This window comes from Danio aesculapii, chromosome 22, assembly GCF_903798145.1.
Source record: "Danio aesculapii chromosome 22, fDanAes4.1, whole genome shotgun sequence".
Classification (NCBI taxonomy): domain Eukaryota; kingdom Metazoa; phylum Chordata; class Actinopteri; order Cypriniformes; family Danionidae; genus Danio; species Danio aesculapii.
In genome coordinates, this window is record NC_079456.1 from 20,158,276 (window position 1) to 20,174,515 (window position 16,240).

The following is a 16,240-nucleotide window of genomic DNA, read 5'->3' on the forward strand; positions in this document are numbered from 1 at the left end:
CACACCTGCCCAAATGAACCACATCAAGAGGGAAAACGAACTCTAGTGCGAGTCAACCAAACTAAATAAGACAGGTGTGAAAACACCCTTAGAAATGCACACTTTACACCTAAAAATATATATATATATATATATATATTCTCTGACTTTCCAAAGCAGTCTGCAAGTTACAAAGTGTTTAGCATTAACATTGTAAAATAAAATTGATTTACATTGCCTATTTGACACCGGAATTATTGGTTACACCCCAATTACTGGAACTGGAGCATGGTTAAATATCAGTGCTAACCCATATCTAAATTAAAAGTGTTTAGCTGAGGTTAAAACAAGGGTTCTAAACAATAATATTGCATCGATACGCCTAGTGAGAAAAGCCCTTTTTATGGTTTTGTAAACAATTTTATCCCTTATACTGACACCTAGTGATGTGGAGACAGCATTACACAATCAAAATATGTTGTAAAAATGCTATTCAGTGTTATTTAGTGTTTAAAACTGAAATCTTAAAACTTAACTAATAAAATCACTAACTCACTAATAACTAATACTCACTAATTAATATAATAAAACAGCTCGGGTGCTCCGGTTTCCCCCACAAGTCCAAAAAGCTAAATTGTCCGTAGTGTATGTGTGTGAATGGGTGTGTATGGATGTTTCCCTGTGATGGGTTGCAGCAGGAAGGGCATCAACTGAGTAAAACATATGCTGCATAAGTTGGCGGTTCATTCCATTGTGGCAACCCCAGATTAATAAAGGGACTCAGCCAAAAAGAAAATGAATGAATGAGCTTATCAGGCTGCTGATGAGACTGGAGTCATCGATTCAAGTGATGTACATATAATATATTTAAGAAGTACTTTTAATGTGAAACAACGTCAAAAATGACAACAAATTATTTCAGTGAATCTAGTTTAGCAATGTCCTTGTTTAGTTCGGTGAAAAACAGAAAAGTTAACAAGCCCCCCAAAAAATGACCTACATATAAAAACTAGCAAACTTCGCCACAAGCTGCATGCACTATCATCCAGCACTGTTTCGGCGTGTGTGGGTTGTGGCTCGGGTCTGGAACAGTGAATTATAGAGACAGTGTCATTGCCACCGAGCGGCACACTGCACCATCTCTGACACAGGAGATAAAAGTCACTGCCAACCTGTGGGAGCCACAGCAACCACCCTGCCTGCCTTCCTGCACGCCGCTCTCGGACCATTTGCATTTGCCTTCCTGCACGCCGCTCTCGGACCATTTGCATTTGCCACGGACGCTCTGCATCTCATAAATGGTAATGAGGGCGTATTTTTTTCCCCTTTTACCAGGCCGGCAGTTACTGCGGGATTGTCCACACGCACGTCTTCCGCTGCCCCCCGCATGTCTGTGATATGAAAATGAGTGTGAATGATAAGCCCCTAGGGGTCGGGTCGACTCCTACAATTAATCCTGGCATTTAGGAGGGAAATTCACCTATGCCTAGCAGTACATGAATATATGTATATCTTTCCACTCCATATGGAGGAACTAACTACAGGGATACGTTCTCCCCAACAGTATATTCCCTAAAACTGATGAATACTAGGTTCCAATGGCTATTCAGCCACCACCGTACCAAAGGAACCAATTCGTGCTATAAATAACCAGGTGATGATTTTCCTGTTGGAATATTCTGAGTCATCCTGGGTACGAGAGCGAATAGCATGTGGGTGCACGTGGGTGGCAATGAGATCATCAAAAAGTGTCGGGTCGGAGGTGACCAAGTTGCCCCGAAGGGGGGAAGGCTACTCACCGCATGTGCGTAGGTGCTGTAGGTGCTGAAGGGCAGGGCGATGGCGGGGTTGAAGATGCCAAACTGGCCCACCATCTGCTGCATGCGGCGGATGGTGCGCTCCTTGTCCGTGTCGGCAAACTTGACCACCAGGCTGGACGATGCGCCCTGAGGGAGGAGAGAATCGGAGCCAGTCTGAGGAGAGAGGGCAGGCTACGTTTAACCTCCCGCTTTGTAAGCGAGACCTCTGACCATCACAGAAAATACAACTCAAAATGTACAGATGTTATTCTGAATGATGGTGCAGTCACATTAGGGATCTTCCGGTGAAATTTAGTAGCAAAAAAGGTCAATGAATGCTCTTAAACCAATCAACTTTCTGTTGGTCACTGCTGTTATAGCAGTATCCGACTTGAACATCTGCAAATTCTGCAGAGGCAACTTTGTGAAAATGAATAAACATGGGCAATACTATTGAAATCATTTCTCCCATACTAAATTTCACCAACAAATGTGACCACACCTTTATTGTAATGCCAGATTCAGACTACATCATATTTTTGTTTGTTGGAAAGTCAGTGTCAGATTAAACAATTTAGATTACTCAATTCTTGAGAATGTCAACGAATGTAATGATTAAGAAGGTGGAACTGGTGACAAACATCTCGAAACATAAATGTAAACAAGCAATGGCTACCAGGGCACCATGCTTTCATCATTCTGTCAAGGTAATCCCCGTCAAAAAAATTGTTTAAAGGCAAGAATATTATTGCCATAGTATCATAAACTTTTTCCTCAATTTCAAACTTCATCTCTCTTCATTTTCGCAAATTGGTCAGTGTTCAAAATGTAATGGAACCCATCACGGAGGATCAGAAAATGTAAACACTGTAGTCGGCAGCTAGCTCTCTGCAACTCTCACATGGTCGCCCACTGAAGCTAAGCAGGGCTGCGCCCGGTCAGTACCTGCATGGGAGACCACATGGGAATGCTAGGTTGCTGCCGGAAGTGGTGTTAGTGAGGCCAGCAGGGGTGGTCAACCTGTGGTTTGTGTGGGTCCTAATGCCCCAGTATAGTGAAGGGGACTCCCTCTTTTGGATGAAATGTTAAACTGAGGTCCTGACTCTCTGTGGTCATGAAAAATCCCAGGATGTCCTTCAAAAAAGAGTAGGTGTTTAACCCACTGGTCTTTGTCCATCATGGCCTCCTAACCATCCCCATATCATAATTGGCTTCATCACTCCACCAATCAGCTGGTGTGCGGTCTGGCACCAATGTGTAAAGCGATTTGAGTGTTTAGAAAAGCGCTATATTAATGTAAGGAATTATTATTATAGTGCTTTCTGTTAGGATGTTGTAAAGCATCCCAGATGTGACATAAGAAGTACATTGTGACATTCTATATAAAATAAAACCATTGACCAATTTTTGATTACATATCAGAATGACATCTTTCTCAAATGGATATATGGATATTTTTCTTTATTAAAATCTGGCTGATAGTCTGAATCCAGCATAACACATATAAAAATAAAGGTTAATATATCAAGAAATAAATTGCTGGGACTAAATAAAGGGAGATGTCACCAAAAAACTAAGCTTTTACAATCTTCAACAAAAAGGTTAACTATAACAATATTAATTGACGGCAATCTGTTAAATGCAAGAGTGTTTTAATGTTATCTTCTGCTTTAAAAGCACAAGCTCTGTTCTGATTGCGTGATGCTTTTATCAGTCACCACCATGAAAAAAAAACATGATTGTGATTCCAACTGTTGTTTGCTCACCATCATCTTTTTTTTTTTTTTTGTAAACCTGTGTGACTAACTTGTTTTGGAGAATTTCCTGAATGCATCTTGTACACTATATTTCAAATCTTTTAAAGCCATAAAATACACTCAAAAAATATTTTTACTGGTTGTTCAAACTACTTATTTAAAATGAGCTGATCAACATAATTCTTGAGTTTTTTTGGCACAACTTAATAGTTTTATGTTCAATCCACTTAAATTTGCAAAACATTTAAGTTAACTTAATCAATTTGTGTTGGGACAACATGAAGGAATTGTGTGGAACCCTGCATTCTTTGTTTTATTCACTCGAAATGATTTGACAATTCTACTTAGCACATTTACAGTATAAGAGAAGAAATGCTTGATTTATTTTCTTTTGAATGACTCTTCCTTTGGTAGTTGGATCATTTCATGTATGTTGTTCACAAACCAGCCTGAATGATTCAATCATTAATTTGACTCATTAAACTTTCAAAGTCAATTCATTGATTCAATGATCCCACCATAGCTTATTGGAGGGGAATTTAGTTATTTTCAGCCAATTAATGATTTACTTTTGGACTTTGTCAGGTGCTTACAGTGATGGGAATAAAGGCACTATAAATAAACGGCGTTACTAATTGCGATACTTTTTATAGTAATGAGTAATGATTTGAATTACTGTTTATCCCGTTACAACACGTTACCATTACTGACAATAAAATGCGTGTTACTATAATTGAGAACGCTTTTATGCAAGCAGTGTCTCTCTCTGCCAGCCATATCACCTTTCTTTCTGGGGTGTGTGTGTGTTTGGGGCTGGGGCGGGACACTTAACCTATCAGTGATTGGTGTGTCTGTGAATGGGTGTAACTGAGAACGTGATGATTGGCTTAGATAGAGCACATTTCCATCGTTTGCTAATCAGAGGCTGAGTAGGGTGGGTGTTCACGCACAAGCACACGCACAGTCAGTCACACACACCAATGGCCAGGAGTCAGAACGATGGCAAATCCAACAAGTTCAGAGGTAGCTTTTGCAAACTGGAAATAGCACTACTTTTCCCTCCTTGAAGAGAAAGACAAGAATGTTTATGTATCGTGCTACTTATGTCCAGAAAAAAAAAAGAGTGATTGTAATCTAATGAAGCACCTCACGTCGTCACATGCCGCCACAAAATTAGTGGCTAAGAACGCAGGTTATAACGTGAGCTCTGAAACCAAAGGAAGAGACGAAGCCAAGATATCAAAGCAATTAAACTTCTCCACCTCAAACACTTATTACTCAGACAGAATTGAACAAAATAATATCTAATATAAGTTCTAATCCTTCTATTGTGTTTTATTCAGGGGCGGATTTAATGATTTGGAGGCCCTAAGCTTATTTATTTTGCTGTTTTTTTATGTAACTCAATCTTCTTTTCTACGTTTTATCTTATTGTAAGCTTTACATTTTAAATAATTAGATGTCTTAAAATGAATTTACAATTAAAAATAATCATATTTTTTTTATAAATTTGACAGCTGCTTCATGATTGAGAGTGGTGAATATTCTTTTTTCATAATATTATTATAATAATATTATATTTTATTGTATATTAAATAATATTTAACTACATAAAATTACTTGTTTGACTCTCACTATACTAAATATGATGGAAAATGATGTTATATATAGTTTATAAGTATAATTTAGGGCAGCACGGTGGCGCAGTGCGTAGCACAATCGTCTCACAGCAAGAAGGTCGCTGGTTTGAGCCCCGTCTGGGTCAGTTGGCATTTGTGTGTGGAGTTTGCATGTTCTCCCTGTGTTTGCGTGGGTTTCCTCTGGGTGCTCCGGTTTCCCCCACAAGTCCAAAAACATGTAGTATAGGTGAATTGAATAAGCTAAATTTTCCGTAGTGTATGTGTGTATGGATGTTGCCCAGTGATGGGTTGCAGCTGGAAGGGCATAATAAAGGGACTAAGCCGAAAATGAATGAATGAATGAACGAATGAATGAATAAAGTATAATTTATACTCCACTACTATATTTATTTAGGGCCCCCAGATGTCCTGGTGCCCCAAGCAGCCGCTTACCTTGCTTATTGATTAAATCCGCTACTGGTTTCATTGTGCAACTATAGTAATGACAATATTTACAGTGACATGTTGAATTTGATGGTTGTCTCTCACATCGTCCCATAACAACATTAAAATAGTGTAGATAAGTGTACAATGTTCTCAGTGATGGGTTGCAGCTAGAAGGGCATCCGCTGCATAAAACACATGCTGGATACGTTGGCGGTTCATTCCGCTGTGGCGACCCCAGATTAAAAAAGGGACTGAGTCGAAAAGAAAATGAATGAATGAATGAAAGTGTACAATGGTTTATATTTATTTTATAGACATTTGACATTAGATTTTTTTTAAGTACCGCAATAGTTACTTTCCCTGGTAATTAGTTACTTTTATAATTATGTAACTCAGTTACTATTTGTGAGAAGTAACTAGTAACTATAACTAATTACTCTTTTAAAGGAACGTGCCCAACACTGGTTGCTTATGTTGAACCATTTATCATATGCAAATGTGCAGTTCAAACAGAATGATATGAGTGAATTCGATAGTGATTTTGGGGTGAACTGTCACTTTAAGAATGATCAAAAACATTGACATCCCATTCAATCTATGTAGACTTTTTCCACTTCAGCCTCCCACAATACAAACGCTGTTCTGATGTATCATAAATACAACAAATAATTTCAAAAATGGCCTCCTCCCAAAGATCCTGTCCGACAACGTGTCAACATTAAACCTTAGTCAATCAGACCAACACATCTACAAAACTCAGTAGACCGCCACGAGCCTTGGCAGCTTAATCGTTACATAACAAAATCTATTTCAGATTTCGGTTATGATATTGCTCCTGAAATATCAAACAGATTATCCGAGGAACGTGGGTGTGTTCGGAGATTGACAAGGCCACCAGTGATCATGTTCTGACCTTGGACGTGTGGGTTTCTAAGTCTGGCTCGCTCGTTCTCTCTCGTACCGTGGTAATGAAACACCTGCCGTGAAAAGCCGCGCTCACATTCATTATGAATCTCTCAATGATTCGATGCTACACTTGACCTTTATCAGCCTACAGCATCCTCTGTTCCAGCACTATACCGTCCGAACGGAGAGAGAGAAAGAGAGAAAAAAAATACAGAATCGATTTTGGCAAAAAGGCCGAAATATGACTGTGATCTGACGGTAGAGAAAGGTTGTGCATCAGCCGAGATAAGAGGCTAGCTGAAATTGATGTGAAAATGTCGATAAGCAGCCACAATATGGGAAAATATCAGGTGAGGACACATGCCATCTGTACGGAGAAATAGCATCGTGCTTTAGGCCTTCAAATGGTGGATTGTGACCTAAAAATGGGCTGCATTTCTAAACAAACAACAACAAAAGGTTGCACACTATTATATAGCTAGACCTTCTTTGCTTCCAGAGTGAAGTTATTTCTATATTTCAGTAATCATATTCAAGAAACTAATCAAGAAAGCGTTCTTGCAGGACTCCCAGAGTTCATCAAGATTCTTTGGATTCATCTTCAATGCCTCCTCCTTCATCTTATCCCAGACATGCTCAATAATGCTCATGTCTGGTGACTGGGCTGGCCAATCCTGGAGCACTTTGTGCTTCTTTGCTTTCAGGAACTTTGATGTGGAAGCTGAAGTATGCGAAGGAGCACTATCCTGCTGAAGAATCTGCCATCTCCTGTGGTTTGTAATGTAAGGGGCAGCACAAATGTCTTGATACCTCAGGCTGTTGCACGCCTCATACTGAATGTACCCTAAACCATGATCTTTCCTTCACCAAACTTGACCGATTTCTGTGAGAATCTTGGGTCCATGCGGGTTCCAATAGGCCTTTTGCAGTATTTGTGCAGTTCCACAGATGATTTTTTAAATATTTTGATGCATTAATTGTGGTTAAATTATGTGCGCTAATGGTTATTTTGACAATTTAAGCTTGATGAATCTTGGCAATCATCCTGGAATGTGTCCATGAATGTTTTCTGACATGTGTTTTTCTTTTTTAAAAGATATGATATATGAAAACAAATGTGGCTAAAAATAAAATAATTAATTACTGTGCTAAACACTAAATCATAAACTCAGTATGCGCTTATTTAAATCTAATCAACCACTTTTTTAAATCTGGGTAGGGGAAAAAAGCAATGCTAAATGGCAATGTTTAAAGCAACTAATGATATAATTGCACATAATTTGGGTAGAACACATCCTGATTTGTGCCGTGAATTACTACTATCTATCTACTATAATTCAAAAGGCATTTAGAAATTTAACATAAACCAATTATAATTATAAATAGATTTTAAGGTTACATTTGAAAAATAAAATACACATTTAAACAAACACGTCTTAAGATTATTGTTCTTTTAGATTATACACAACCTTTATTTTATTTATCATAAGGATAGTTAAGCCAAAAGTGAAAATTAATAACTTGACTTCTAGTTGATCATTTGGTATTAGAAGTGGCTTATACGAAGGGCAAAGGCCTCTAGATTATGCTTATTTTACCAAAATAAAATAATGACCGTGCCTTGATTTTAACTATATAATTAGGACAGTAAGGTTTAACTCTGCTTAGACAAAAGTCTTGTCCCTTAACAGAAATAATGTACAATATAGAATTTAAAGTAATGGTGTTGTGGAAAAATAATTTATTTTGTGTATGACTCCCATGAGCTTGGAGGACTGCATCCATACATCTCTGCAATGACTCAAATCACTTACTAATAAAGTCATCTGGAATGGCAAAGAAAGCGTTCTTGCAGAACTCCCAGAGTTCATCAAGATTCTTTGGATTCATCTTAAATGCCTCCTCCATCTTATCCCAGGCATGCTCAATAATGTTCATATCTGGTGACTGGACTGGCCAATCCTGGAGCACCTTGACCTTCTTTGCTTTTAGGAACTTTGATGTGGAGGCTGAAGGATTAGAAGGATTATTCATTGGAAAAATCTGTCTTTTACCACTTTTCCCAATGATCAACTAGAAGTCAAGTTATTATTTGTTGTTCTTACAACTGGGAATGATGACAAGACTTTTGTCAGGCAGTTTATGGGTTACAGGTTTTCAGCTTTCTTCAAAATATCTTCATTTTTGTTCAACAGAGGAAAAAATCTTCAAAAGGTTTGAAACCACTTGAGGGTAAGTAAATAGTGAGTACATTTTCATTTTTGGGTGAACTATCCCTTTAACAGCTTTAGATTTAGTCAACAATAACAACATTACACATTATGTAATTAATTAGGTCAATTTACACTTTTTAAATCAAAAAATCTTTCAATATTTCTGCAGTATTGATAAACTGGAAATAATGTGCTTTGTGGATAAATCCTTTAGCAACTTTGCTTTAAATCAAGTTTAGTAATATTCTCATTTACCTCAGAACTGATCCAGATTAAAACTCAAAAATAAACTAAAATCCCTAAACCCCTATGCTGAATAAGAAAAAAAACTGCTGAAAAAGTGGGTGGTCAATGTTGTTCTCTGTATTGTTGTCAGAACACTTAGCAAAGGCTGAGTACAAAGCAATCAGTTTGCACATCCAAGCCCAGCGACTCTGGCTCTAGGCATATGGCACTCATGTGGGCGTTTGAAGGGGTTGCCAGAAATGCAACAAAACACTGGGGAAGATAAATGCAGATTTGATTTTCGATTTCACTCGGTTTGAACCTTCAAGCCTTTAGCCTTCCCCAGCTGTTTTATTGTATTGCTTCCCCAACTGCTTAGTTAGGATATCATTACCAGGGACATTATCAATGCATTCAGTCACTGCTCATTAGGCTTGCTACACAACTAAACAAAATCGACCCTTGCAGGTCAAAAATTTTACCACCAAAACGCCCAAGTGCAAGACAGCGCAAAGCTGCAATCTCCACAAAAAAGGCCTTATCTTGTATCCCCTTTAGGTTTTTATCACCAAAGCAGTTAAAATGATTTCTGGGTATAACCTCATGGGAGTTTGAGACATCTGCGGACTGAAATAAAAACTTTTAGAAAAGACTGGCAAGATATAGGAAAAGTTTGACTTTGGATGCTTTGGGACCAGAAGCATTTTTTCTTTCCTTTTAAGGCATAGTTTGGCCAGAAGTGACAACTTTCATATCATTTATCCACCAGCATGTTGTTATAAACTTGTAGGACATTCTCTCTTCAGTAGAACACTCACAAAAAAGAAGATATTTTCCAGAATGTCCAAGCTGCTCTTTTTCATATGATGAAATTGAATGGTGGCCACAGTTTTTGATGTACATTTCTGCTTGATTTGAATCATAAGTGCAGTGGACTAAACCAGTTAAAATGAGTGGTGGGAATGTTTAGGGACTTTACCATCTGATCTGATCTGATTCCGATACATGTGCCTGTCAACATTTTTTTCTTTCCTTTTAAGGCATAGTTTGGCCAGAAGTGACAACATTCACATAATTTATCCACCCGCATGTTGTTCTAAACTTGTAGGACTTTCTCGCTTCAGTGGAACACTCAAAAAAAAAAAAAACTAAGATATTCCAGAATGTCCAAGCTGCTCTTTTCCATATGATGACATTATATGGTGGCCACAGTTTTGATGCACATTTCAGCCTGATTTGAATCATACAAGTGCAGTGGACTTATCACTAAACCAGTTAACATTAGGGGTGGGAATGTTCAAGGACTTCACCATTTAATCTGATCCAATTCCGATACATGTGCCTGTCAACATTTTTTTCTTTCCTTTTAAGGCATAGTTTGGCCAGAAGTGACAACTTTCACATCATTTATCCACCTGCATGTTGTTATAAACTTGTAGGACATTCTCTCTTCAGTGGAACACTCACAAAAAAGAAGATATTTTCCAGAATGTTCAAGCTGCTTTTTTACATACAACGAAAGCCAGATTTTGATTTAAATTTTAATCTGAAATTATTCAATTTCAAAAGATGTTTTATCAAAGCAGCATCTGTGGACTAAAGCTTTTCTGAAATACATATGGGAAATAGGCATAAAAGCTTGTCTGTGGACACACTGGGACCAGTAGCACCATATTTTCCTTTTGATTTAAGCCATAGTTTGACTACACATGACAACTGTCTCGTCATTTGCTTTCTTTTCATGCTCTAAACTTGCTAGACTTTCTCTTTTAGGTAGAACCCAAAATAAGATCATTTGAAAAATGTCCAAGCTGCTCTTTTCCATATGATGAAATTAAATGGTGACCACAGTCTTTCATGTACATTTCAGCCTGATCTGAATCATACAAGTGCAGTAGACTTATCACTAAACCAGTTAAAATTAGTGGTGGGAATGTTTAGGGACTTCACCATCTGACCTGATCTGATTCTGATACATGTGCCTGTCAATGCATACTATTACTTTTTCTACCTTGTGCCTGTAAAACCCTGTACCATCAAGGTCTAATTTGACTACAGGACTTTTGAGAATCAATTCAGAATCATTACAGAAAGAATCGTGGTTCATCGATTAATCATTTTTTACTCCCAGACCTAGTTAAAATGTTTTCAAGAGAGTCTTATACATCTGCAGACAGAAATAAAAACTAAGATATGGGAAAAGTTTGACTGCGAGTACCATATCATATTTACATTCTACCTCCCCGTTGTCAACATTTATAATTGGACATTTACCTAATAAGTCATTTATTAGAATAAAAAACAGGACATTTACCTTTTTAACATTAAATTATAGAATCTAAATAACCTTAAGAATGATAAGTAGTTAACAGATCTCGTCATTTCTTTCTCTAGAAAAGGTTAAATATTCCATTCAGGGCTCTACTCACAAATTCTATAAGACTTGAACCCCATTTTAACCTTTTTTTTTTTTACTTTTTGACTTAGATTGTCAGGGGTAAACTTGTCATCATGTTGTACTGTGCCATCTGATATGTATTTGTTATTTCCTTTCCTTTTTTCTTTTTTTACATTTATGGACCATAAACTTTAATACAGTGGTTCCCCACTTCCCCCGGAAAATATTGTAAGGCCAATATCATGTAAATATTGTCTCCATTTTTAATGATATTATCGCTCATATTCAAGTATCATATCTAGTTTGCAGTAGGTATGACAAAAAAAAGTTTGTTTTTAGACAAACGGTATGTTTATTACTAAATCTAGATTAGTTTATGCATAAATAATAGCCTAATGTAAAATATAAAAGCAAAACATCAGTAGGCCAATTGTGTTGGGTAAATCTTGTGGTATTGGGGAGTCGTCTGCAAATGGCTTATTAATTTGGACGGCCTCACACATTGATTCATGAACAAGAACTTTGTCGCAGATAATGCACTGTGGCTGGGTCAGGGACTTTTTGCTTCAAGAAAAGGGAATAAAACCATAGTTCAGGTAACTATCTTGGTATTTCCTGCATTTCGTGTTTCCAGTATTACTAGTGCTGTGACCCGAAATGTTTGGAGCTTCCTCATCTGGGGCCAGTATTCTTGGGTCATTACTATTAGCTGCTGAATTACAAATTACAAATTTGTCAATTTTTTGGTCAGCCAGGGGATAAAATTAACTAAGGCAATATGATCATTCTCCTAATTGTCCACTGCTAAATTATTTTTTTAAATATGACGCGACCCCCCCCACAGAGCTCGCTGAGGCCCCCTTGTGGGCCGGGACCCCCCCTTTTGGCAACTGCTGCTTTAATATATAGTCTCATTGTTTATTTTGTGTTCATTTTAAAAAGTCTGTATAGTATTTCATTTGATTCTCATTCCTCCGGAGGGGTTTGTGGGTTGGTGTGGGTACGTAATATCTGATAGCTCTAGTTTGAACTTGGCCTTAAAAATGCAAAAAAACTAATTTGAAAAATGCAGATAATGTGTTGTTCTCTGTTGTGTTTTTCTACACTGTAAAAAACGGACGTGATTTCAACGGTAAAAAACTGTAAAAATGCTACAGTAAAAATCCCATTTTATGCTTTTTGTTGACATTATTATTGATCTTTTTGGTTGTTTCCTCATCAGTTATGTACATTAGAAAGTTACGTTACATCTAATGTTGATAAACAATGTTTATTTCATGACTTTAATGTTATGCGTGTTACCATACTGGTGTTTAGTAGCTGTGTGAATGACTCTGAGCACCTTCTATACACTGATACACTTTTCGGTTTGTAGGAAAAGTTGTTTGTGATGAGCATTTGTTCATTATGTAACTTTGTCATCATCACCTGCATATGGCTGTGCTAACGTGTCTAACTGTGTAACCAAAGATGTGTAGATGATGGTAATTAAAAATACAGACATATTACGACTATAAATTAATGAAATACAGTAGTTTACTGTAAAAATGAGAAATTACTTTTACAGTTTGTATCGTATTTTTACCGGTATAATACTGGCAACCACAGCTGCCGTTTTTTTTACCATAAATTTTACAGATTTATTTTTTACAGTGTATATTTGACCTGTCTGTGCAAAAAGTATATATATATATATATATATATATATATATATATATATATATATATATATATATATATATATATATACATATATATATTTTTTTTTTAAAGATAAGTATTTTAAAGTGTTTATGGCTATTTGCATTATGACGCTGTAATACAATCATTAGTATATATAATGCATATAATCAGTGGCATAAATTGATCTCAAGATGACAATAATATTGCTTATAGCAACAATTTCTGTGACAATATATCGCACAACAAAAATTCCTTATCGTGACAGGCTTAAGTGTCACCCAGCCCACTCACCTCCGTGAAGCACACACAATCTATGTTTGTACTTGTTTAGTGCTTGTGTACTACAAAAAGAACTGTTGCGTGCGTTTAAAAAAAAGTAAATAATCTGTACCCTCTTTAACTTTTTGAACTAGCGGTATTAAATTGTATGCACACTGTAGACCCTGTGCCGGCATTTTAATCTTAACCTTGAATGCGATTATCCGCAGCGCTGCGAGTAGTTATTGAAAAACCTAGACGTTTTTCACACCACCTTGAGCTATTAAAAAGGAGAGCAAAAAATGTTTACTGTGTGTTATGAAAGTTCCTGGGCAAAGCCAATAAAAGACGAAATTCAATGCTCCTTTAGTCCCAAGTTTTGGAGCACGAATGTTTTTTCGAATCTGTTGATGGTATTTGTCCAATCCTTTCTCGACTGTTTGTTTGCTTTAGCTGCGAGACATCCGGCGAATATCAGGGCCGAGGGCTTGTTGGTCTAGCAAGATATAGGCTGTGTGTTTGTAAGAGAACGTGATAGAGAGAGAGCGAGGGGAAGTGTGTGTGAGAGAGAGAGAGAGTGGTGGTTGATCTGTGAAGTAAAACTCTCATTAAATTTTAAGCCGCCAAGCACCCGCAGGAATTCCCTTAGGTCCAGGACCCAGAGAAATGGATTCAGGAGAGAGAGAGTAAAACTGGGGGAATAAAAAGTGCAGCTGTTTTACAGAGAGAGGAGGAAAACGAGGGCTAGGAATCAAAGCGAGGGGGCTTCGTCTTTACGAGAAGCCGCGGAGCAGGGGGTGTCTTCGTGCTTTCCCGATTTTCAGTGCGAACGTGGACCGTAAACGTGCTAACTAAGCCATATATCTGATAGAACTCTACACATCTGTCTCTGTGCATTAACTGTGGAGAAGATAATAAGGATGGATTATCCTGCACATAAAACAGCCAGAAGTGGAAAAACAGAGTCTTGATTGTAACATTTTAACCATTTAAATGGTTGACGCCTTTATATCTTTAGAGTATATAATATTTAAGTCATTTATAGTGAATAAAATGGTAACACTTTGATTTAAGGTGACATAGTTACACATGTTCCATACACTTATTATAGTGATTACAATGAATATTCATAATTACATAACCCACATTCTAACCCCAACCATAGAGTAAGTACATGTAATTAATAAATATTACCAAAGTCTCTTAATGGCAAGTCATTTCACTTGGTGGTCATCTTTGAAACGTCTCTCGGGCAGTATGCTCGGGCACTCTGTCTTGAATGGGGAAACGTCAAATTCTCCAAAACGAATTTTTGCGATTTGGAATCATCAATAAAACTAAGCAATAACCATCTCAGAAGTTTAGTTTCTAAACATTCGAATCAAACAAAATCGGCATATTTTCAGGTTGCTCAAGCTAATGCGCATACACACTTAAAAGGAACAAGATCACGACACCGACCTCATTTATGGCAGTGTTACCCAATATCACCCATTGGATAATACCTTGTCAGATTGCACTGGTCTTCTGAAGTAATTCACAGCTACTTTCGAATTCTACCTCGCGTTCATTTTATACAGATTACAAAACCAAACAACTTTTGTTTTCAAGTGCACTTGGTTCATTTATAGGTAAAGAGTTCAAGCTTTATTTCTTATGTTAAGTGTTCCCTGAGATTCCAGTGTGTTTGTTGACCTCATAAACAGTCATAAAAGCACACATCTGCTCTGAGCGTCTCCCCTGGATAAACATCAGTCTATAGCGATCACTGATTGGCTCCTGTACCAGTAGGGGGCGCTTTATTTGTCATGTGGACCGTTTCACTTTTCCCCATTCAAAACTATACGAGTGACATGTCTTGTGTATTCTATAGTCTTTGATATTACTCAGTAGTTACACTGTATCTACGTCACCTTAAAATAAAGTGTAAGCAATACAATATTTAAATATTAAGTTAAATACTGATTTATTTAAGTATATTGGTCGCACCTTTACAAATACGTTTCCTTTTATTTGTTAATATATTTATAACTAAGTATGAACAAATCTTGTACAACATTTATTAATCATAGCTCAACATTTACGAATGCATTATTCAAATCTAAAGTTGTGCTTGATTACATTAGTAAATGCACTGTGAACTAGCATGTGCTAATAGGGAACAACTGTATTTTCATTTACTAACATTAACAAAATAATAATACTGAAATAAATCTATTGTTCATTGTTTGTGCGCACAGCAAACCCAACAGTCAACTTTATCAAATGAAACGAGTGTAGTTAACTCAGAATTGACTGAAAGTTAATTCTACTCATTTGAAAAGAGTTTTGAACTCAGTGTTGAAGGTATTGAGTTCATTAAATACCTAATTACTTCAACTTAAATGGAGTAAGTTCACAGTACTCATATAGATTAGTTTTTAACTTAAATGGTTTGCAGCAATTGGTTTCCTCAAACGGTTTGAATTGCCTTAACTTACTGATGTTTACAGTACTCAGTTGGTTTGAGATCTCTTCATTTATTGGGTTTACTCTGCTCAAGTTGCTTCGTTTACTCAACTTGATTAAATTCACAGTACTCGTTAGGATTAGTTTCTGAACTTAAATGGTTTGTTGCAATCGGTTTCCTCAAATTGTTTGAGCTACCTTAACTTTTTGGGTTTTACTTTAGTGCATGTCAGCTAATGCATTGACAGATGACACCTTACTGTAAGGTGTCACCAGCATTTTCTAGTAACTAATATCATAATATATTTTGAAATCTTAATATATGTTTATAAATAAAGTAGAACAATTAACATTCTTAATCCACAAATGTAAATATACACATGAAACTCAATCATTCATTCATTTTCTTTTTGGCTTCTCTTGATTTATCTGGGGTCGCCACAGTGGAATGAACCGCCAACTTATTCAGCATATGTTTTACGCAGCGGATGCCTTTCCAGCCACAACC

The 16,240-nt window shown here is 36.9% G+C and overlaps 1 protein-coding gene across 8 annotated transcripts in view; it reads right to left on the reverse strand.

Moving 5' to 3' along the window:
• The window catches only part of celf5a (cugbp, Elav-like family member 5a), a 388,064-nt gene that overhangs the window by 51,887 nt on the left and 319,937 nt on the right, over positions 1–16,240 (reverse strand). For 4 of the 8 annotated variants that reach the window (XM_056447706.1, XM_056447713.1, XM_056447712.1 and 1 more), the window contains exon 6: positions 1,779–1,925. In XM_056447706.1, coding sequence (XP_056303681.1) covers positions 1,779–1,925 — 147 coding nt within the window. Of the gene's footprint in view, positions 1–1,778; positions 1,953–16,240 lie in introns of all 8 variants that reach the window. The other 4 variants (XM_056447710.1, XM_056447708.1, XM_056447709.1 and 1 more) reach the window with 1 other exon arrangement.